The 23,296-nt window shown below is 35.5% G+C and overlaps 1 protein-coding gene across 1 annotated transcript in view; it reads right to left on the bottom strand.

Annotated features, from left to right (window-relative positions):
* Positions 1-23,296, bottom strand: part of ADGB (androglobin) — a 138,216-nt gene that overhangs the window by 60,808 nt on the left and 54,112 nt on the right. Inside the window, exons 14-20 of the mRNA XM_075707698.1 lie at positions 18,032-18,077; positions 9,878-10,031; positions 7,905-7,968; positions 6,030-6,132; positions 4,875-5,016; positions 2,627-2,741; positions 950-1,117 (exon numbers count right to left, since the gene is read on the bottom strand). Of these exons, the coding sequence (XP_075563813.1) occupies positions 950-1,117; positions 2,627-2,741; positions 4,875-5,016; positions 6,030-6,132; positions 7,905-7,968; positions 9,878-10,031; positions 18,032-18,077 (792 nt within the window). The remainder of the gene's footprint in view (positions 1-949; positions 1,118-2,626; positions 2,742-4,874; positions 5,017-6,029; positions 6,133-7,904; positions 7,969-9,877; positions 10,032-18,031; positions 18,078-23,296) is intronic.

Here is a 23,296-nt window from a genome sequence, read left to right as displayed (position 1 = left end):
ATGAAAATTACCTCTTTCATGAGTGGTGCACCTGGAATCGTTTTTTCAATTTTATTGTTTTGCTGAATTTGAGCCTGGTGTCAAGCCCATGTGTAAAGGCACTGCCTTAGGTGCTCTATTTTTTAATATCAGTGATTATAAAAATATTAATCCCTATTCAGTCTTCTAAGTACACAGTCTAAACTGAATAACCTTTCTAGTACTTTGATGAAAGTAAATGAATCTGGACTACATAAAGTACTGACTGTAGAAAAATTAAGTTATAGCAGTATTATCAACATTTGCATATATGTAAAAAATAGCGTATCTTTTACATAACTTTTCTGTTGCAATCTTTTTGTAATATTGAAAAGCTACAGTATAGAGATCTACAGAAAAGTGTAATGTTTTCATCATGTATCTAAAGACCCTTTAATTTATCACACACACAGAGCAGAAAAGTTGAACACAAATATTGCAGTTTCAAAAAACAAAGAAAAACAACTCAGAAATACTGTGAGTGAAAAAAAATCATTGCTGTCTTCAGTAATATAAGCTGTAATAATGTCTTTCTGTGCCATCAACATTAGGCACAGAAAGGGATCAGTCTGGCTTTTCTGCATTTCAGGTAGTGTCTTTTAAATCCAAAATTAAGTCATAAAATAAAAAAAAGATGATGCTTTCTACCCCAAAGTGTGCTAAACTAAACTGACAAAATTAGAGACTCAAATTTAGAATGTGCTACTCTGTGCATATTAAAATTTGCTCATATTAAAAGAAGATAATTGTAGTACACAGTTGCAAGTTATGTCATTTGGGCTTACACTTAATAACGAATGCCACATTTGGAGCACTCAGGAGGTCCTCTTTAAAAGTGTAGTCATTGGTTTGAAGAGGGTAACGACAATGTTAAGCTGTTATCCAGCTTCTGTAGCCTTCAGATACATGTTTATTAAAATTGTTTGTTCACCTTGAAGTGTTCTTCAGCCATTCCAGTACCGTGGAGGCCAGGAGGACAGTGAGTTAGTTCCAACTCCTTCAAGGCTTTAGAAAGTTCAGGCTTACTGCTGAAATTATTTATCACATTTCCAACAGCTTTCAGGATAGCTGTAGCCTGTTCTATGAACCGGTAGCTCTCCTGAAGAGAGAGAAGAAAAACAATCATTGTTAGAAAGATTGCTTTAAGATTTTATTTTGTTTTCTTTCTAGGCTGTGACAGCATACAAGTGTTTTTTCTGTGAAGTATAAAACTTTTCCTAAGTCAAGAAATTGTTATTAATTTTATAAACTGTAAAATCAATTAGGTCTCTGGTATTCAAAAGCATACAAAATTTTCACTGGTTTTAGCTATTGAAATAAAGATGTTACAACACTATAACAGGCAGCATAACATACATTTGTTAAGGATTTTATTTTTCCTGTATCATTAGTTCTAAAGCATTTAATCAAAAATAAGATGCACATAGAGACCTCCTACTGCAGTGATAATAAGGCTCTTGTTAGCTGAAATGCACAGCCTCTCTTCTATTATAAAAGGACAGATGAGTATTTCTATTCCACTGACAACAACGTCCAAATATATGCTACCTAAACCATCATTAATCTTCATCAGGATTTCTGTGCAAGAATGTGGATGTTCTCTGGCAAATGACACTCTGCAGAAAAATTGCTGTCTTCAAGAAAAAAAAGTGCAGAGAAGACCCCACGATATAATCCTGCTTTATTTTCTTCATGAGGAATAACTTTTCATCCACAATCTGAAGACAAGGGGATATAGTACAGCCACAAGACATTTTTAATGGCCCAACTTCTTATATAGAAACTTCTTTGCTACAATAAATGTAATAAATTTGCATAAGCTGCTTTAGCATCCTATAATTAGGACCTTGAATCTACACTGCTATATAAATTTGCCGTTACACTCATCTTTCAACATATTTTGGCACAACTGTGCTCCAGAAGCTACACTCCCTCCCCCCAGTGCCCATGACAAATATTTGGGCCTACTGCTTGCCAAAGAAATCTTGAAAATATGGATGGCAGTGATATCTGTTGGGATTGTAGGCAATGAAGAACAAAAGCTGTAGTAATTACTCCCCTGGGCCTCTTATCTCGGCTATGAAAGGTTGTTTGAATCAATTGTTCATTTTAAGTACAAAAGCTACTCTGGGACCCAGTGAGTAATATACGATCTCATGGGACAAAACAAACTTTACTGATGTGACAGTTTATTTTACTAGGCAGGTATTTTTGAATATTAATTAATATCTGTACATGTATTTTATCACTTTTATCACATGCCTCAAACATAGAGCTTACTTATACACTTATACACTACCTCTGACGTATGTATTTCAGCAAGAGTATTTTTAACATTCTGTTTTACACTGCTGTTCTACGTAAACCACAATAGTACCCAATGATTACTTACGTATTTATATAAGACAATTATTGTATATCCATCTCAGTGCCTGCTGTTTTGTAAAACACATTTCTTTTACGCACTCATCCATTTCATATTGAAATTATTGTTCTACCATTAAATATAATAACTCTAAATGAAGATCCAACAGTACTTCACTTTAAAACTAAATAATAGTCAGAAACACCTTTATCACAATGCTTGACTAGTTCTGGTTATGCATACCTTTTCAAGACCTGGCACGACAGTATCCTCTTCTCCAAAGACACATGGCACCATGCTACACAGATGAATATGGTGCCCTATTGGAGAACTTACTGTGAAGAGCAATATGTGTCGCCTATATTCAAGGAAAAAAAAAAAATCCAAAAGGCACTTTTTCTTTTTTTAAGTCACAGCAATTCTTAAGCTTTTCCTTTCATACATTTGGCAGAAATTAAATCCATTCCTAGATATACTGGCTCTTCAAATCCTGCATTTCTATCTCCTTGCTTCTCAAGAACCTCCAAACATAGGTATTAGGTGAAATCAGGAAAGGCACTATTATTTCATTATTTTATTTTTTTAGGGGTTTTTTTTGGCTTTCTTTAGCAAAATAGGTAGTTTCACTATTTCAGATGGATACAAACCCAAAAGTTTTTTAGTCAGGATTATAGTTACCTACACTTAAAAACATATTTGCTCTAGAAAGCTTAGAGAAGTCATGTTCTGGTCACACATAGATCATAATTTCCACGTTTGCATTGACAAAACCAGAAAAAATGAACACAAAATCATGTCAGACTAGATGAACACTACAGAGTGACCATTTTATGAAGCACTTGTGGGCCAAACCACTCAACTGTAACCTCCTAAGGTAGCAAACAACAGAAATTCATTATGTCTTACTGGGATACACTCATCTCAGCTCATTCTTGTTTGCCTGGTAGTATCCTATAACAGATTCCAATCATAAAAGAAACCATTCCTAACTATAGTTATACAACACAGGGGATTCATGCTCTTCTCTCCAAGCAACAATGTCTTGCAGTCCCACTGAAATACTTGAGGAGCTGGCTGATATCAATGGTGAAACTTGATGGTCTTATATCATTGTCAGAATAGCATTTAGCTGGAGAAGTTCATCCAGGCCACAGCTTCAAAGTGTTAACCACAGATCCAGTGGTGAGAGTAAGAAAGGAGAGTTACCCACACACACAATCACTTTTTTAATTGCATCTTCTTGTGAGTGAAATTTGAAATGCCCCCTGGCCACCAACAGACAGAGGGAAGAAAGTGCCTTCCTGGCTTAGCAAGTCATTTCTCATTTGGAATGAAATGGGGAGCAGTCAATAAGCCCATTTGTCTCCCACACCTGCTGTAAATTAAAGGTTCCTGAAAGCCTGCTGGCTTTGCCTGAAGTAGAGAGAATCAAAGGTGAGAAGTTCAGCAATTTGTGTGGCCTGTATCTGTGGTAGGTTTGAAATTTGCAGGTGCAAAAAGACACAAGTTTTTGGCTACCCTACAGGACAGAGATATGCAACTTTCAGAAACTACACTAAGAATGTAGTGGCAGAACTATCCTATAAACACAACAATAACTTTTCCATTTTTAGTCTGAACCAAAACAAATACAGGGCACTATTAAAGATCTTTGATTTAATATCAATGTGCTAGTATTGTGGTATTTTCTTTCTATGCCTACTTATTTGAAGCCTTCCTTGATTTTTTAAAAATACATCTTGTCTCATCTCTTTGAGATTAAACTAGTGATTCTCTATTTTTGGAAAAGCAGAAGGCCTCAATCAATTAGTCAGCAACTTTATGCTTATGGCAACATAGGAAGATGTCATCTCCCTTGTTTCACTGGAAGCATTTTCAGAAACTAACAAATATCAAAGGTTCTTGCCTATTATGTATTTATTTATTTATTTAAACAATCAAGCAATGATTGACACTGAATCTTTAGAGTTATGTGCAAAAAGAAATAAATCATATCGAGCACTATGTAAATGTGAAGTATGATATGGAAGGCTTCATGGATAACTGCAGAATTTCTCCTGTCACGTTTCATAAATCCGGTTTCAAGAAAAGCTATGAAACCTCCTATGGTATCATAATTCTTTTACAGTTCCGCTAAAAATCCTAATTCTATAATTTTTGTTGGTATTCCAGGAAACATCTCAAAATCATTCTAGTTAGAAACACTTTCAAGCAGGAATTTGTATTCTAGTTTTTTTTAGAAAATCAGTGTGACTTTTCATGCTGAATGCTCTTAAATAAGAGTAAAGAATTCAAAATCTTTATAAAGGCTCTGGTAATTATTTTAAATTCATAGCAATTTTGCAGTCTTACCAAATCCTAGCTATCAACCAGTTTGATATTCCTACAACGTAAGTTTTAGGAAATAAACTCTTAGTTACTATGTAAAGTAAAAGATCATCTCAAGCCTTAAGACTAAAGTGTTAGGACAGAAATGAAGCTTCACACATACCCAACAGGAAGGTTTAACACAGTAGCTTTGGTTGCAGATGTATGCATCTTTAACACAAGTTCTCCAGCAGTCACACATTTCCAAGAGAAACGTTCAACCATCAGCACACCCTTTGAAATACTAGAACGTTCTCGTTTAGTACCTAGAATAAGAAAGAAACACCTCCCCACAATTGGGGAGGTGGTGGGGAATAACAGTAAAATGAAGACAAATACACTTATGCAGAATCTGTATCAGTCATTGAAGTCTTCATTTAGGCTTTGATAATTCAGAAAAAAGAGCCAGTCATTTAAAATGCATAGGTGGTACAGAACATGGCTCATTTGTATTATTTACTACAAAATAATGGTTAAAAGAATGTGTTAGGAGGATGTGTAAATCAGACATCTTCCAAGTTGCTTAAGGCTGCTCTAAAATTCCATAAAAATCCATTCTGTCCATATGCAAAGGAAGCAAACAGCCATACAAAGCTTATATTTATATTATAGTTTAATTATTTTAATGGGATGGTCAGTTTGGGTTTTTTAAGCTTTCTTTTGGTTCTATCTACTCTAGATGCACTAAAATTATGGCCATACCCAATGTTTAAATGTCTGATTAACTTAAGCTGATTGTCATAACACATATTAGTTTTTCTGAATGCCGTTCTATGACTTCCATAAAATACAAGTGATTTTTATTTAAACCATCCAAGCTGTTGGATCTTGAAATAAGCCAGCTGTGAATATACTTAAGAGCTTACAGTGTACGAGTTTAAACATCACTTCAAAAACAAACTTTGGTCATATTGCTGATTTTACTGCATTTTGATCAGCTAAGGCATAAAGTAGCTTGCAAGAATGGAATTTGTAGGAAAAGAAAAAACCTAAGAAACACAAGAAAATCCATACCAGAAATATATTGATGAAAAGTTTGCAGAAAATCATAATAAACAATAAAGGGAGGGATCCTTTCAAGAAAATATTCACCATCAATATTAAATAACAAGAAAATATTATTTGAATATTAGTGTATTTCCTAGAATCAATTTGACTATTTAATGCTAAACTCTGAAACTGTGCCAAAATACACCACAACCAAACACAACAGCACAGATATATTATTCAAATATGGGAAAACACAACATTAACATGCACTTTTCTGTGTTGGGATTACCTCCAGTATCATCCCAGCGTACTAATGCAGAAAAGCTAACCAGGATTTCAGTGGGCATCAAGCTGTCCACAAGTAAATAATAGAAGACTCGGTCATCAGTAGACTGCATAGAAGAACAGACATTTAATGATCTTTCATTTTCATTGAATGCTGTCCACCCGAGCTTATACAAGGTATGACTAAGATTTCAGATACTGTCACCCTAGATATGGTATGGGAAGTACGTAATTAACTGTCACTTCTTCCAAATTTCAGACATGTCATTTAAGCCCAGAGCCTCATGCTGCATGTGAAGCATGCATAATGTTCAGTTAAGAGATAAAAGGAAATAGAAAAGTTTCTTGAATGAGAATATATCTACTTTTATATGGCATTCTTCATATGTACCTCAATTTAATAGTTCTACTTGCCAAACAACATTCAATGGAATACGAAAAATTTTGGTTTGTGCTGCAACTTTCTGATTCTAATTAATTACAGTAACCTTGAAATAAATAAACACTCTTAATTTGTAACACTTGACTGATTCTGCCTCATTATGTTTTTTTCTACAAAAATATATGGAAGCAGCATTTTTCACTCTCTAATACATAATTCTTATGCCAATATTAGAAACTACAGAATGATTCTACTGTTCCTAGAAATTCTTCAAAATCTGAAGGTGAATGACTTCTTTGCTTCAGAACTGTTTTAATACATGTCTTCCTACATTATAGAATCATAGAATCATTTAGGTTGGAAAAGACCTTTAAGATCATCCAGTCCAACCATTAACCTAACATTACCAAGTCCACCACTAAACATTCTCGAGAGTCATAGCCATACATTTTTTTTTATTTGGTCCTGGAATACCACTACTATTATCTTCATAGCATAATATAAAAGTGTTCTTTTATAAGTCTGATACAGAATTTACCTACTAGTGTAAACACCTCATCTGTATAAATGTAAAAAAATAGAATGGTTTTACAGCAAAGGGTTAGTTTTTCAGCACAATAGCACACAGGCTTACATGGTCTTGATGCTGATTATGGCTTGTGAAAGTATATCGTGCAGTGATTGGGAAAATTTCTTGTGATGTGATTACAAATACAGAGAGGTGTGAAATTGCAGGTATACTACAATTATGAAGCATAATCCATGTAGTTAACCTTCTCAGTACAGAATTTTACATGAAGTTCACACCTGGAGTTTACATTTCAGTACTCTACAATTACACTTCAGTTACAGTATAAAACTAGAGCTGGAACAATCCGGATATTCAAGCATGTTGAATAACCTTCTGATAATATGAACTAATGGCAGGCTTAAAGAAATACTGTAATTTCACTGCAACTAAGGGGTATTTCTAATCCCTGCAACAGAATCTTGTAAGTTGCTAAAGGACTTAGCTTGTAAAGAGAAAATGGAGGGCTACGCTATACAGACTCCTGACTTGAGTGTTAGGTGACAAGTGAAGAGGAAGGAGAATTGAAAGGCAGATTCTGCAGCTGAGTCATCATTAAATTTAATTTAGTCTCTAAATTTTTATAAAGTAGTTTTAAATCAGGATAAAGAGAGGATGGAGATCTCATTCACTGTAATATATACTTTCACTACCAACTTTTATGATTTACATACTCAGTTTTTTTATTATTGTGCAATAGCATTCCATAGAATTTTTTTCTTGTTTTAAACACAGTGAAATACTTCTGGATATTTGCTAGCAAACATTATCTTTGTATTGACTATAGTAATCTTAAGGCATTATTATTTTTTCAGTAATAGCAGTTCTATGTGATCTACCAATGTCATTTAGGATATATGTATGATCTAATTATGTAAGACTGACAAAAATTTTAAAAAAGCACATAAAACTTCAGTACAGTCATATACCTTGAAATCTGTCTTCTGATAGTTATAAGCATATGTATGTGGCTTGTGGAAAACATACAGGTTTCTACAGAGAAAATAAAAATACATGTAAGAAAATAATCTTAGTATAAATTTCAGGTAAGTGTCTATTTCATGGCATAAGATACTAATTTTACTTTCATAAATCAGACTCCCAGCTATTTCTCAAAAATGGTTCAACATTTTTCGTTTCATAAGAGGTGAACACAATTCATCTCCAGGGAAAGCAGCTGACATAGACTTCTACCTTTGCTGCACTTCTACAGTTTTCCACTGGAGGTCAGGCCACTAATTTGTCCAATTTGAATCTATAAATGTTAATAAGCTAATATTACTCTAAAACTTCCATGCCTACCTGAGAATTACTGTAATAAAGTTATCTATAAGGTCTCACTATAAGGAAGAACTATTTTGTGTAGTTTATTAATATGCTTTTTCAATTCTGTGGTGTTTGCACACCTTCAGAAAGCTACTTAGTTCCTGACAACAATTTTTTCTGACCTTGATTTAACCAAGGACAACATAAAAGACTTCAACTTTAATTGAGGATGGAATCAGATATGAAGTCCAATGTTTTACATAACAGAAATGCTTTGATTACTCAGAAACTTCACAGGGGTCCTGATCCATTGCTGACATATCAATTCCTACAATGACTAGAATTTTCCTCATTTCTCAAAGTTGATATGAACTCTGAACATTCATCTTACTTTCACTGTATCTGAGATATAAGCATGTCAGACAAGGAAGTGCTTTCAACAGAACTGACTGGTAAAATAAAAATCTTAGGTGCCTAATTTCTTCTGAGTGATAAATCCTTCAAAGGTCAATCAAGATGCTTTGTTAACAGCTACTTTATCAGTTCACTGTGACAATAAGTAAACTGTCACCGTTTTAGGGACAGGAATAAGGAACTGACAAATGCTGTATACATTAATTTATATTACAATAGCCTACAAAAGGTCAACACTACTTTACACTTGGCTAACAAGTTAAAAACTTCATATTTTACATTCTCTGTGTATGACAGTAAGCAAGACTTTGAAAGGAAAGGAAATCACTTTGCTTGTGATGCTTTTTTCTGAAGGCCATATCTTCCTGGACCTGGGGCTCCCTAAAATTAGACAGGCAAACCTTAACAAGGTCTAAAGTGATCTATGATCTTCTATTCCTAAAGTTCCTGTAGTGCTGCTGGTACAAAAGTTATACATTCTCCCTCAGAGAGGGAGCAGACTTTAATATCCGCTCAAGAAAACATTAAGTTTTGAAAATAAAAGCTTCACAAAAAAATCTCAGTTACAAATTCAAATGAAAAAACCCTGGGTGAATTTTTCTTGATATAATTACTCTCCTCAGCAATGTCAAATTCTCTAATGGATCTATAGTGTACCACGCTTCTTAAATCTAAAAGACAGAAGTTAAAGATATTCTGCTACAATTACACTAGCTTTTTTAGGTTTGCAGAGGTATAAATGCCTTGGAACTATATTGAAAAGGGAAAGAAAGCACCTAGTTGACCAAGCTATGCTGATGGCAACGGAAGATTTCAACAACTTTTTTTTGCCTTAGAATTGTGGTGTTCAGATGCAGACTGTGTCTGCCCACTGGCTGATGGGTCAAGTATGTAAGCAGCCTAATGGCTGCACGCTCCATGACCTACCATCTTCCACCCACATTTCAGTCTGGCGTATGCTTTATGAAGCTGGCGGTTGCGTTCTCCGCTGTACTCTGGAGGACATACTCAAGACACACAGTGGGGCTGCACCTACTGACTCACTGTCAACAGGGACAGTAAGTCTGGGCAGAAGAGTAGCCTTGGGACTACCCTGAAAGGCAGGATAGCTATACAAAGAGATCTTTTGACAAGGTACAGGTTTTATATAGTCACATTTTGCATTTTACCATAGTTATGCTGTTTATTTAATGGAATAAACACCAAACCCTCTGTTCCTTACTGGAAACAAACACAGAAGTCTTCAAAGCTCATCCAGGTTTCCCTTTCTGACTCAACCTCTTCCTTTGATTTATCCCCTGTCTGGCTGTTCATACCAATATCAGCTGTTTCTGACATTCGTTTTGCATCAAAACTGATACTCTCATGTGATTCTTCTGCAGAGATAAGACAACACACAGAGTCAATACAGTGACAATATGCATATTAAAGTAGTATCATTCTTATATTGAAAACTTATCTTAAAATTACCGGGATATTTTCCATGCATCTCAGAGTTTAAAAATAAAAACTAAACCACTAACCTAAAAAGCTCAAAAGGTGACTGAAACAACTCTGTATAGATATTCATTGTTTACATCTGTAACTGCTTAAGTATTCTGCCTCAATATATTATCACATATTGAACTATGCACTAGAACCTTTAATATGAGCATGTTAGGTGAACACACATACAAATTGTGCAAACCTGAAGTCACCTATATAAAGAAAAATACAACCGCTCATCCTAAGCTCCTATTTAGTGAAAGAAAAGCTGATGGGCCAGTATCATAAAATTTTTACAATGCACAGAAAATAAAAAATACACAGAATTGGGGAGGACGCAAAGACCTATCCTTGCCTCTAGTACTTAGTACCCCCTGTGACACTACTCACACAAGTCAGTCTAACTACTTGTAAACAGAAATAGATTTGAACTACATTACGTGAATTTTCTTGTAGGAAAATCAGAACTACTGTCAGATTCATACCAAAATATAAACACAGAAATGTCATGTAGATTCATTTTGCAATCATTTAATAACTTTTTAAGTTGTGTTGTAAAGTCACCTTCTCTGCCTTTACTCTTGTGAGATTCATATGAATAACTATTGAATTGTTGATGTTGAAACTTGAAGATGTTTATTCTGTCCTTTTGAGTTTTGAGAATAGCTTAGAACAGCTGAGAACAGTAGAACAGAACAGCTCAAACATGAACAGCTATTAATTCAGAATGTTTGCTGAGGAAAAAGATGAGGTAATATCCAAACAGGTAAGGTATAACAAATGAGAAAGCTAATTCAAAGACATTCTTTATATTTAAATGTGCTTTGTAATACTTCATGATCAGTGAGACACAGTGATGTGCTGGATAACTAATGAGTTTATAAGATGTAGGTGGCTCTAAATTAGTTTGCAACTAATTTTTCAAGAACTGAAAGAAATATAATGTAAGGAAATGCACCAAAGACCTTTTTCACTTTCTTACACTGTGGAAAAACTACCTGAAACCTGTAAAATCTAGGCTTTTTCTTAGATTTAAGTTAACTAGGTTTTAGGCCTCCAGTGAAATAACCACAGTGTTTGGCTTACAAATGTGCATATCACAGAGAGTATAACGAAGGGGTCACCAGAGCAGAACTATGCCCAGTATCATCTTCTTGTGGCTCAGTATTGCTCTTTGTTCATTCCGCACATGAGTGCTAGAATACTATCAGTCGACCTTCTTCAGGATCAATAGGGTCAGTAGATCTCTGCAGCCTCGACATAGAAGATATGCTCCACTCTATTTAAAAGTCAATACATAAACCTTTCTGTTGACTATGTATGCAGACTGGTGTCAGAGGGAAGACAGCTCTTCCAGTGCAGCTAAAGGAAAGCAAAAATGGTGTCAACAAAATGGCTGAAGTTTCCCTACTTCTCTTTGAAGAAGTAATGAGAATCTTCTGAGAATGTCATCAAAAAGCATATTTTATCCTTTTTGATCCATGCATTCCAAAGACAGTGCTGTTCAGAGCTGTCTGGTATCATACAGAAATACAGTGATAAGAAAAAAGGAAATCAAACTGCTATCATTTACCTTAAATGCAAAAAGTGCCATTTCCAGCTATGAGAAACTGCAAACACTAGGTGATATAATGAAGATATAATGGAATAAAACTATAAATTAATTTGAAGCAAATCTTAAGAGATGTTCAGTATAAAATAGTATTTTAAAACTGACATATGGGAGATAATTTCAGCAAATAATTGCCCATAATTATCATATCATTTATTCCTTGAACAAATGCAAATACTACTCAAATACACAGGGATATAATATGTGCTTATTAAAGTTAAACACTGCAGAGAGCTTCAGAAAAGAGAACAGCATATTTGAATTCAAGAATTTTATGCTACTTAAAACTCAAACAAAGATTAATGTTCCAATCAAGCTTAAGAGAAAAAAAGTAACTTGATGAATAAGGGAAAACATTAAAGTACAGAAGTAATAAAACATGCATTGTAAGAAAAAAAATAGAAGACAAATAAAAACAGATCAATAACTAAGAGCAGAGCAGCATACAAGCCTGAATAATTAATCCAAAAAGAGAAAAAAGAAAGAGTAGCAAATGAACACAGATTAGCAGAGTTTATCACAAAAATCTCTATTTTTATGGTAAGAAAATACTGTACTGCATGAAACCCTCAAAATTATTAGAAAGCATAATGTTCTTAAGAAAGTGAGAAGACACATTTTAAGACCGTTTAGCATCAAATGCTGTCATTGCTTTTGGTAAGTGTTCATCATTTTTCAAGCACTGGCTCTTTACTGAGATGCTTAAATGGAAATCAAGCTCCCCTCATCAAACTGACTACAGTTTTGGGTGCCAACATTTATTTAGTATCTGGATGCTTTGTATCTGGCTTTTTATAGTTATGAGCTAATTCTTTAAGAGCAAACAATAATATTCAAATCAAAATGTTTGCTAGCCAAGTAAATGAAAAAGCACAAGAAAATACTACCTTGTAAAGAAAATGTTCAAAATGGTTCAAAATTGAAATGAATCCCCTGCCTCAGTTTTCAGTAAGAAGGGATAGACAGACTGGCTTATTGGAAGAGAGGTACAAAAATGGAAATTTCCCATTTACAGCAGAAATTGCAAGAACTTAACACAGTGAATATGAAGATTGTAGCCAATTTCCATAACAGAGCACAGAAGTAATGGCACAGGAAACAGGAAATCTCCAATCCACAAAATGGTACTTAAGACATCTTTAAATGTAGGTTTTCTACCACGAGTTTGAAGATTAGCAAATGTTTTAAAGAAAATATGAAAAGTGATCTAACCAACCACAGATTATTTAGTCCAATGCCAAAAAGCCAAATTTCAAATGCACGCAAATGGGTAGCTGGATTGAAAGGCAAGATAACTCTATCCAGGTAGAACATGTCAGACTAGCTTAGGGCTTTGTTTTTTTTTTTCTTGGGGGGTGGGGGGACAGCGCGGGGTGGGGTGTGGAGGGTGTTGATGAAAAAAAATATCACATAAAGAAACAGAAGTATCATACACGCTCTGCCTTAAATGAAATTGCATTTTGATTATGAAAAAAGTGTTACATAATGCTGCAAAGCTGAAGGTAACCAACATATCAACTTTAGGTTCACTTTAACAGAATGTCAAATTCTAGCTACTTTTATGGAAAATGTGAAGGTCCACATAATCAAAGAAATTTTCCACCTTACTCTTTACTAATTCAATATATCTATCCAGTATACCCTGTACAATAATGTCATACTTAATTCCAGCATGCTCATTTGAAATTTCATGTTCTGGCTTTCTCATTTTCAGCCTGTATTTTAGTTTCTTTATGTCTCTGAACAAATACTGGAACAGCAAGATTCCTGTGAGATAACAGATAATCATGGGAATAATGTGATACTACAAACAATTTCCATCAGATACAGCATCTGCAACAAAAGCAATTGGAAATCACAGAAAAGCACTTCATCTTGAGACTGTAACTGCTTTGTTGTAACAACACCACAGACAGAATAAGTGTAAATGCATGAATTTTCATTTTACAACAAAGCACAATTAAGTGTAATTATATGTTTTAGGACAAATTTTTTGTTCTGGTAGATTTGCAAAGCTATGATTTCCTACTCTGAGGACATTTTAGAGAAAGACAGTGATGCACTATACTTGTACAAAAAATTTTTGTTGCATTTGGTGAACCTCAATAGTGCAAAATTCCAATGGACTTTAGCAGCCTAAGTAGTTTAAAAAGAATATTTTAAACTTCTTTTTTTTTTTTCTTAAATAAACGTAAAAGGATAGAGATTCCTAAACCAAGTGGTATTGAAATATTGAAAAGCAATTATATGTATGTGTTTACTTGTAAAATATCACTGTTCTCAATAGCAATGTGTTTCAAATCCACTTCAAGTGAACAGAAAGAACTTTCCTGACATTACACTATTCATATATTTAACTGTCTAATGACCCATAGCCAAACTCTGAAGAGACAGTTATTGAATTCTCATTCACACACTTTGCAAAATTTAAGCAATTTTTAGCCACATTAAAAAGTGTATTAAACCCCCCATATTCATAAATAAAACATTCTTTAAAAGATTTCTGTTTCTCTCAGTTTTGATTCATGATTTACACTCTCAGATATTCTGTGAAAGTCTCATAATGAATCACTTTGAAGTAATAGCAATATGAAGTAACCTTCATAACCTATAGTGCATGGCACAACACAAAGCATTAAACCAAGCTATATTACTAAGCCCCCTTTCCCAATTATATTTTTTTCTTTTAAAAATAACTCTGTGAAGATTAGTTTAGTTAATAATTAAGACATTAAAAGGAATTGTAGTATTTAAAGAAAAGCAATCATACCTGTACCAGCCAATAGGAGCACAGAGCTCCAGTCTTTGAATCCTGTAATGATTACTAATATTTTCCATGTAAAGTTGGAATAAATAGATTTTGCATAGAGGAATGACAACATATGGGTTGAGATGGCCTGGAGATTGTGAAGAGAATCTGAGCACAAAGGATTTTGTTACAGTAGTAATGTGGATTATTAGCATTATAGGTCAGAAGATGGAAACATGCCCACTTCATCATTTTCCTTGGTTGTGCTATGGGACCTTTTCTTTAATGGGCATTTCTTGAGTAGACTTTTGAGTAAGCAGAAAAAAAGGCAATCTGGCTATTGAGATACACTAACTTCAGAATCAATTAATAGCGACGGCTACAAAAATACTCCAAGATCCCAACATATTCATGGCAGGCTTAGAGTCATCTACTGTAAACTACTATACTTCTGTTAGGTTTTGGTGTTGAGCTGTGAGAGAATAACTGAAGGACATATTTCCAGCTCATTAAGTTGTAGCATTTTGACACAGTGAGATTCTTCTGGTTTGGTTCCTAATTAACTGGGATGATACTAATAAGAATTCACAAGAAAAGACATTCAAGCACTACAGTACTTGAAATCATAGAATCATAGAATCATAGAATGCTTTGGGTTGGAAGGGACCTTTAGGGGTTGTCTAGCCCAAGCCCCCTGCAGTGAGCAGGGACAGCTTTAACCAGATCAGGTTGCTCAGAGCCCCATCCAACCTGACCTTGAATGTTGCCAGGGATGGGGCCTCTACCACCTCTCTGGGCAGCCTGTTCCAGTGCTTGACCACCCTCATTGTAAAAAATTTCTTCCTTATGTCTAGTCTAAATCTATTCTTCTTTAGTTTAAATCCATTATTCCTTGTCCTGTCACAACAGGCCTTGCTAAAAAGATTCTCCTCATCTTTCCTGTAGGCTCCCTTTAAGTACTGGAAGGTCGCAATAAGGTCTCCTCACAGCCTTCTCTTCTCTAGGCTGAACAACCCCAACTCTCTCAGCCTGGCCTCATAGGAGAAGTGTTCCATCCCTCGGATCATTTTTGTGGCCCTCTTCTGGACCCGCTCCAGCAGGTCCATGTCATTCTTGTGCTGAGGGCTCCAGAGCTGGACGCAGTACTCCAGATGAGGTCTCACCAGAGCAGAGTAGAGGGGCAGAATCACCTCCCTCGACCTGCTGGCCACGCTTCTTCTGATGCAGCCCAGGATATGGTTGACTTTCTGGGCTGCAAGTGCACACTGTTGGCTCATGTCCAGCTTTTCATCCACCAGTACCCCCAAGTCCTTCTCCGCAGGGCTGCTCTCAATCTCTTCATCCCCTGACCTGTACTGATATCAGGGGTTGCCCTGTCCCAGGTGCAGGACCTTGCACTTGGCCTTGTTGAACCTCATGAGGTTCACACAGGCCCACCTCTCCAGCTTGTCCAGGTCCCTCTGGATAACATCTTGTCCTCCTGGTGTGTCAATCGCACCACTCACCTTGGAGTCATCTGCAAACTTGCTGAGGGTGCACTCGATCCCACTGTCTATGTCATTGATGAAGATGTTAAATAGCACCGGTCTCAGTACGGACCCCTGAGGGACTCCACTTGTCACCCGTCTCCATGTGGACATCGAGCCATTGACCACAACCCTCTGGATGCGACCATCCAGCCAATTCATTACCAGTTCTTAAAAGTATAACCTCAAAATTATATTCTTTGCCTGTATTGAACGTATGTTTACCAAATCTGTTTAAAAACTATTTATTAATATAGGCTTTGGAGAAGTAGGATTTACATTTTCTTCAAGATATTTAAAAATCATAAATGTATTCTCACTCTTCATTACACTTCTAGTATGACCCAGGGTTTTGGCTGTTTTTTTTTCACCCTCCTCTCTTTACAGACCATATCTTGTATTACCCTATTTGGGGGCTTTAGAGATGGTGTCCTGGTTTCGGCTGGGATAGAGTTAATTTTCTTCCTAGTAGCTGGCATAGTGCTGTGTTTTGGATTTAGTAGGAGAAGAATGTTGATAACACACTGATGTTTTTAGTTGTTGCTAAGTGCTGCTCATGCTAGTCAAGGACTTTTCAGCTTCCCATGCTCTGCCAGGTGCACAAGAAACTGGGAGGGGGCACAGCCAGAAGAGTTGATCCAAACTGCCCAAAGGGCTATTCCATACCATGTGACGTCATGCTCAGTATAGAAACTGGGTGGGGTTGGCCGGGGAGCCGCAATCGCTGCTCGGGAACTGGCTGGGTATCGGTCAGTGGGTGGTGAGCAATTGCATTGTGCATCACTTGCTTTGTATATTATTATTATTATTATCATTACTATATTGTTATTATTATCATTACTATTTTACTTTATTTCAATTATTAAACTGTTCTTATCTCAACCCAGGAGTGTTTCTCACTCTTACCCCTCAATTGTCTCCCCCATACCATTGGGGTAGGGGGAGTGAGCGAGCGGCTGCGTGGTGCTTAGTTGCTGGCTGGGGCTAAACCATGACAGATGGTTGATAGGTTTCATATTTTTCCAGAATTAAGATAGTGTTAAAAACTGTGAAAATATCTAAAGATCTTGGGTAAAACTAATGGATTTAGTTACTGTAGAAGTTAGGAAGTTGTGCACATGCTTTAACTGAGAGGGTATTTATTGTATTTCTCAATTATTTTAAGAGGGGATCATAGACATTTTACAGAGAACAAAATAAAAATAAAGAAATGTTTTTAAAAATATCATTCTATGCCTTTTTCCCCCATGACAGTTAACCTTCAGAAATGTTTAAAAAGCAGAGGTGCATTGCACAGGCTTCTACATTGACTGAAGAGTTGAAAACCAAAACCAAGATGAGTATCACATGTATGAAACATGATATAAATACAGCATGAATCCTATTCACGTTTCACATGTTCTTCTGCTCTGAGATTCACTTTCAGAACTCTGGTAAAAGGAAAGGTATTTCCTAGCAGTCAGTTTTAAGAGAGGTTCACTGTGCACCAAGCAAATCTGGTCACTTCTTTTAAAAAGAAGGTTCTTACTAACTTCTCCTAACCAAATCCTTAAAACATTCACTTAAACAAAGAAGTACTCATTTTTAAAAAATAACTCAGTCTGAATACTCTTCAAATATTAATCTCAAACACATTAAAAAAGTAACTTCTATTAAAATGGAAATTGTCCTCTTTTTTTGCCTTTTATTTCAGAAAAAAACCCCATAATTCACTGTGATTAGAAAAAGACCTCTATGTACAAAACCCAGTATATTTTACTGGAGAGTAACTTATGAGATGTGTTATTTTTTTCAAAATATTCTTGTAAATTAGGGATTTTTTAATACCAGTCTGAAGATTCTGCTTTATGTAATTACATATGCTATTACAAGTTCTTCAAAATCTTTTCCCATAAAACCAACACCCATAAAGAAGACTGTTGATATTTGTACATGAAGATTAACATTGAGGCCAAACAATATGGGAATGGCAGAAATCTGAATATAAACTTCAAACATACTTACCTTTACTGGGTGTCTCTGCATTTTGCTGCCAAAAGAGGGTGGTCTCCTATACGGTGAAAAAAAACCAAAACCCAACAATGGTTGTTATAATCTTGCATTATTTTATTAAAGAAAATACTTGGGTTTGGGCCAGCCCTTCCTGAGACAGAGAAACAAACTGGTAAGTTATCATTGTAGTATATGTTTTTTAAAAAAGAAAAACAGAAATAATAAAATTCACCATAATACCTACATATACATCACCAATAGACAGACCAATGTTTTTCTAAAGAAGTACATGTGATCTGGAATCTGGGATAAAAGCTGTTCCACATGCCTACTCCTCTGCTATTAAAAGAATGTTCTTTGATATTACTGTTCTTTGACAATAAAATAAGTTCTATTCTAAGAACTAATTAGTCCTATTCTAGAACCAGTTCTGTTCTTTTCTATTCTAAGTTTCCAGTCTTGGAAAGTATATGGAGGGCTCCTTTTCCAAAAAGCATTTCTTGCTGTGCAAGTGTACACAGTTGTCATTGGCAACAGCATGCCTGATTGCTACAGCATCTTTTGCTTTCTATCAGCTGCATAAATAAAAAGTAGCCTGCTCTTTTTTAATGTTTTTGGCAAACAACTTTATCCTGGTCAATCCCATTTCCAAGCTAGAGCTGCTGAACTAGTATGAATGCAATATCCACTTATGTTTAAAGTTGCAATCAAGTTAGCCAGCCTTTCAGAAAGTCCACTCATTAAATTTGCAAAGACAGGGTCCTTTTCTTTGAGAGATTAAAATCTTTGATACTGTTAAAATTATGTGCCTAGTCATCCTTCTTTCTGACTGCCCTCTTACCTGCAGTATGACACTCTGCACAAGACTCACTTGGATTCTTGGATTTTTTCTTTTTTTTTCTTTTTTTTGCCTTTTTTTTTTAATGAGGGAGGGAGAGTGTGAGAAAGAGATTCCACTGTTCCCAGCTTATTTCCTATTTGAATGTGGTACTATTAATGGGTTAACTGGACTAGCTTTGCCTTTACAAAGAAAACTATTAAAACAAATTTGCAAGCTTCTTTTCATCCCAGGTCTCCCTTTAACAAGATTTGTCATCCTTCCCCCCACCCAAACTCCTCATACATGCCCATCTTTACATTTGTCAACAGCACTAATGCTGAAACTGATAGCATTGAGCTGGCCAACATCTGGGCACACACAGTCATTTTCTGTTCTGCATTTCAAAGAGGAGTTGTGGGAGCTATACTGAATTGGGGCTGCTTTTATGATTTCTCAATACAATCTAGAAACATTTTTGAGAGGCAGACTGATGCAATTTAGAGAGTCTGAGTAAGTTAGACTGGATGACAGGTCACAACAGTACCTTAAGCTTGCACAAGGTCATTGTGCTGTAACTCCAGGTCTGCCTCAACCCTCCTATTACAGACCACCCTGCATATACAATATGAAGGGATCTGTGAATGCTTCCTTAGAGGAAAGCCTTACAGCTTTCTAGTTTAATTCCTAGCTGCAGTAGAAGTCTTCCTGCAGAGTTTTACAGCACCTCCACAGGCCCAGAATAGGCTCAGGAATCTCACCTCTGTCAAAATTTCAGTTGTTTGATCTTCTCTGAACTAACTAAAGGAAAAAGTTGAGAGAATGAACTACAGATTTAAGAGTCTCTGCCCCAAAATAGTAAGTACCAAATAATTTAATATGTATAATTTAACTGCAGTATTGTTTATTGAGAAAATTTGAAAGTCCCATTTTTGCACAGCACAAATCCTAAATTCTATTCCAAATCTGTTGTGGGTTTTTAAAAGAATGTTCTTGAGTCAAAGCTGGGGACAGATCTAATATAAACAGCAATTAAGAGAAAAATACATACATAGTTGACATTGTTAACAGTTATTTGAACAATTGGTAACTGAAATAGATTACGTCTTACATGTCCCTTTTCAGATTAGTTTCTTGCTTTTCTAGAGCAAATGAGCTGAAAAGGACACAACAGGATTTTGCAACTGCCCATGTACGTCAGCTTCTTTTTCCAGGCTTCTGTACATACAACTGTGCAAAACAAAAGGCAAGCTGTGTTCACTTGTCACGTGACATTGACATTCACAACTCAATATTTGGCTCTCAAAAATCTCTAATAATACCTGGACTGTCTCTCCCCTTTAAACTGTGACTTCGGAAGTACACATGCACAGAGCTGTCATATTTCTGCATGGGAGTCTACAACTTTGAAGATTCCAATATTGCCAAATTTCTTGTAGGAGTCACAGGATTTACCAAACAGGTATGTATCAACTGCATAATTTATCAAGTTTCTTCTCAGAAACCCTGGGCATGTCCAAAGTATAAAAAGTATCAGATCTACTGTACAAGCCTTGGAGACTGTAATGTCTGCACCACGACTCTAGCACTTGCTTGCCAGACTCACTGTTCATGGACAATACACGTGATCCATGCTTCTAGTACAGAGATGTGGCAGCTTACTATAGAGCTATTTTGTTGGTATTAACAGCTGGCAGCAGGAAGGCCTGGAGAGATACAGAAAATCCTCAAAAACTGCTTCAATAGAATGTCTAGTAAAGAAAGAAAACATTCATGGGAAAATCTGGATGCTTGGTAATGTTACTTAAGCCAGTTTGAACTGTGAAAGCAATCTAACCACAGCTGTGTAGAGTTTCCTACAGGCTCATTTACTCGGTTTTTGGAGTGCAAACATAACATAGTCAAAAGCTGTCTGCTTCTCTAATGGCTGTCTGCTTCTCTAATGGTACGGGATGTGTCCATCTACCTAAACCTCACTGATTCTGAGACAACTGGGAGTGTCAAGGAAGTTCTCATTCTGTTATGCTATTGCCTCAGCTACGCGACTAAGACAGAGGCACAGAAAGAGAAGCTAAAGGCATTTTTTGTCCTTAATGAACACACAGTGTCTGAAGGGTCAGCTCTGCTGCTGCAGTATCTGATAAAGAAAGAAGTAAAAAAAGACTTGGATCCAGCTATGAAACATGAAAGGATGCACACAGTTAGATTCAGGGAGAATTTAGTTACTTCTTGTTCTTCCTGTAATCAATGGGAAATCTGAACACAAAATGTGAGGAAAATTCACTTTTTAACTTAAAAATCTAATTTATCATCTATTATGTTTTATAATCATTAACACATAATTGTAATAATGGTAATTCATAAATTTATAGCTATCTTGTTACCTTCAAGGATTAAAAATTTGTATTGTTCAGCCTCCTAACATTAGCTATGTTGTTATTTTATTCAAATCCACCAAATGATATGTTTTAAAATTTATCTGATATTTTTATAAAACCCGTATCCTTTTCTATTGTAGAAACAATGCATGGCAAAACTTTTCACACCAGTTTTTCTGTAAAAAACACCGGTCTTCTTCCAAAAATAAGCTCTTTGGATATAATTGCAGGTGAAGGAATAAAGCTTCAAATACATCATTTTTAAGATTAAAAATCCATTTTAAATCTATCTCCAAAATGACAAAGACAACCAAAATATTTCTTAAGATCCAAACCTGTATTAAATTTCTAGGTTTGATGTTGATCTGACAGTTATATCATCAAAGAGTTTTGCATCTATAGTCACTTGGATGCATTCTCTTTTTGCCTACTCCTGAGTCACTGTTTTCACTAACTGGAATATCAGCTCTAGTTTTAGCTGTGATGTGGGAGAAGGTAACAGAGGTGGCTTTTGAAAAAAGACAGTGGTACAAAAGAATAAACAGCTGCAAAGTTGTGTACAGACTGAGGTATAGGAATGGCTTAAAAATACTGGATTACCAACTCGGCTTCTCTTTTATTCAGTCTCTAATGTTGGAGCTATCCCATTTTGTATAAGTAGATATTTGCAGGCCCATCATAAAGATTCTCTATACCACAAATGTCTAAATAGATAGCTCAAGTCCCTCTTCTAATTCATGTGCCTCATATCTCATGTATACATTTTCTCCGGAAAAAATAAGCAAAGAATTTTCATTTTGTGCAGATTGAAGTAATTTTCAAAACAATAAAATTTGTAAAGAAAACAGGATTTTGCATTTTATACCTAGCCCTCCTGTTGACTCAATACCAATTCACTGGGCTTATGAAGTATGTCATAAGAAAGATTAGAGTGAGAGGAAGAAAAAGCTTGTTATGACACAACAGTCTGGAATGTTTATGGGGAACATGAAAAAAGCACACAACAGAGCATGAAAACTAAGCAGACTACTATAAGCTGTAAAGCAGAAGGTAAGAGTGAGCTTGCATATATAAAGGATGGCACCGAAGTAAGAAAATGAGGTAAACATGAACATTAAAGAACAAGTGTATTGTGTTCATGTCACTGGGAGAGAGTGGCGATTTTAACTCTTCTGCTCTTAGAAAGCAGCATTTCCAGGGAGCTTGACACTGAAGAAGCCACAAAGGGAAATCAGAGTGTTCTGCTCAAGATTCCTGAATATAGCAATCAGGTCACTCTATTAAAATATCTAGTAGCCATTGCAAATTCTGATCGTAAACTTATTTGGATTACATTTTCCTTGCTTTGTTACTGTTCAACATTTCCTCAAACAGAAGGCATAGAGCTTTCTTCTCAATGGAATTGGAGATAACTTGTATTAAAAGATTTCATCACAATGAAGGATATTCAAGTAGGCTTTTGAATGGCAGAGCTACAAAAAAACACTATTCCAGGATAATCTTTTTCTCAAGAGTTTGCCAAAATTACTGTTCCTGAAAACTGCAAGACACAGTGCAGTTTACATATGATGACTTTTTTGCTCTTTTCCTGACCACAAAAGTGGATAAGGGATGAAAATGAAGGGAAAAATCAAATTCTGAAAACCTTCTAGTTCAGGAAGCCATTATTCCACAAATAATTTTTTCCAACCAAATGGAACAAGCTAAAAAACTAGTTTTACATGCATTTCAATGCGTCATATACATATAAATTACTTAGATTCCTATTGAAGAAGAATAAAAGCGAGCCTCTTCATTAAAGAACTGGGCCCTATTTTATGGAGTTTTTAAACAAAAAATTCACAGAATGTATTTTCTTAATAACAGTGTGATTCAAGATCAATTTAACTACCAAAAATAGATATTTTTAAAGATTTTTTCCATGCTTTCAGAACAGTAAAATCAGAGGGAATGGGAAATTCAGGTGGAAAAAGTTTGAAAAAAAATCAATAATAAAGCATTTCTATTCTTTGGCATGAGTACTTTGGGGACATGAGGGATAATGCCATCTTTCAACTTGATATTCTTCAAAGAGGGTACATC

This window comes from Pelecanus crispus, chromosome 3 (genome assembly GCF_030463565.1).
Source record: "Pelecanus crispus isolate bPelCri1 chromosome 3, bPelCri1.pri, whole genome shotgun sequence".
NCBI classification, from domain to species: Eukaryota; Metazoa; Chordata; class Aves; order Pelecaniformes; family Pelecanidae; genus Pelecanus; species Pelecanus crispus.
The sequence above is the reverse complement of the archived record's forward strand: the minus strand, read 5'-3'. Positions and strand labels throughout refer to the sequence as shown.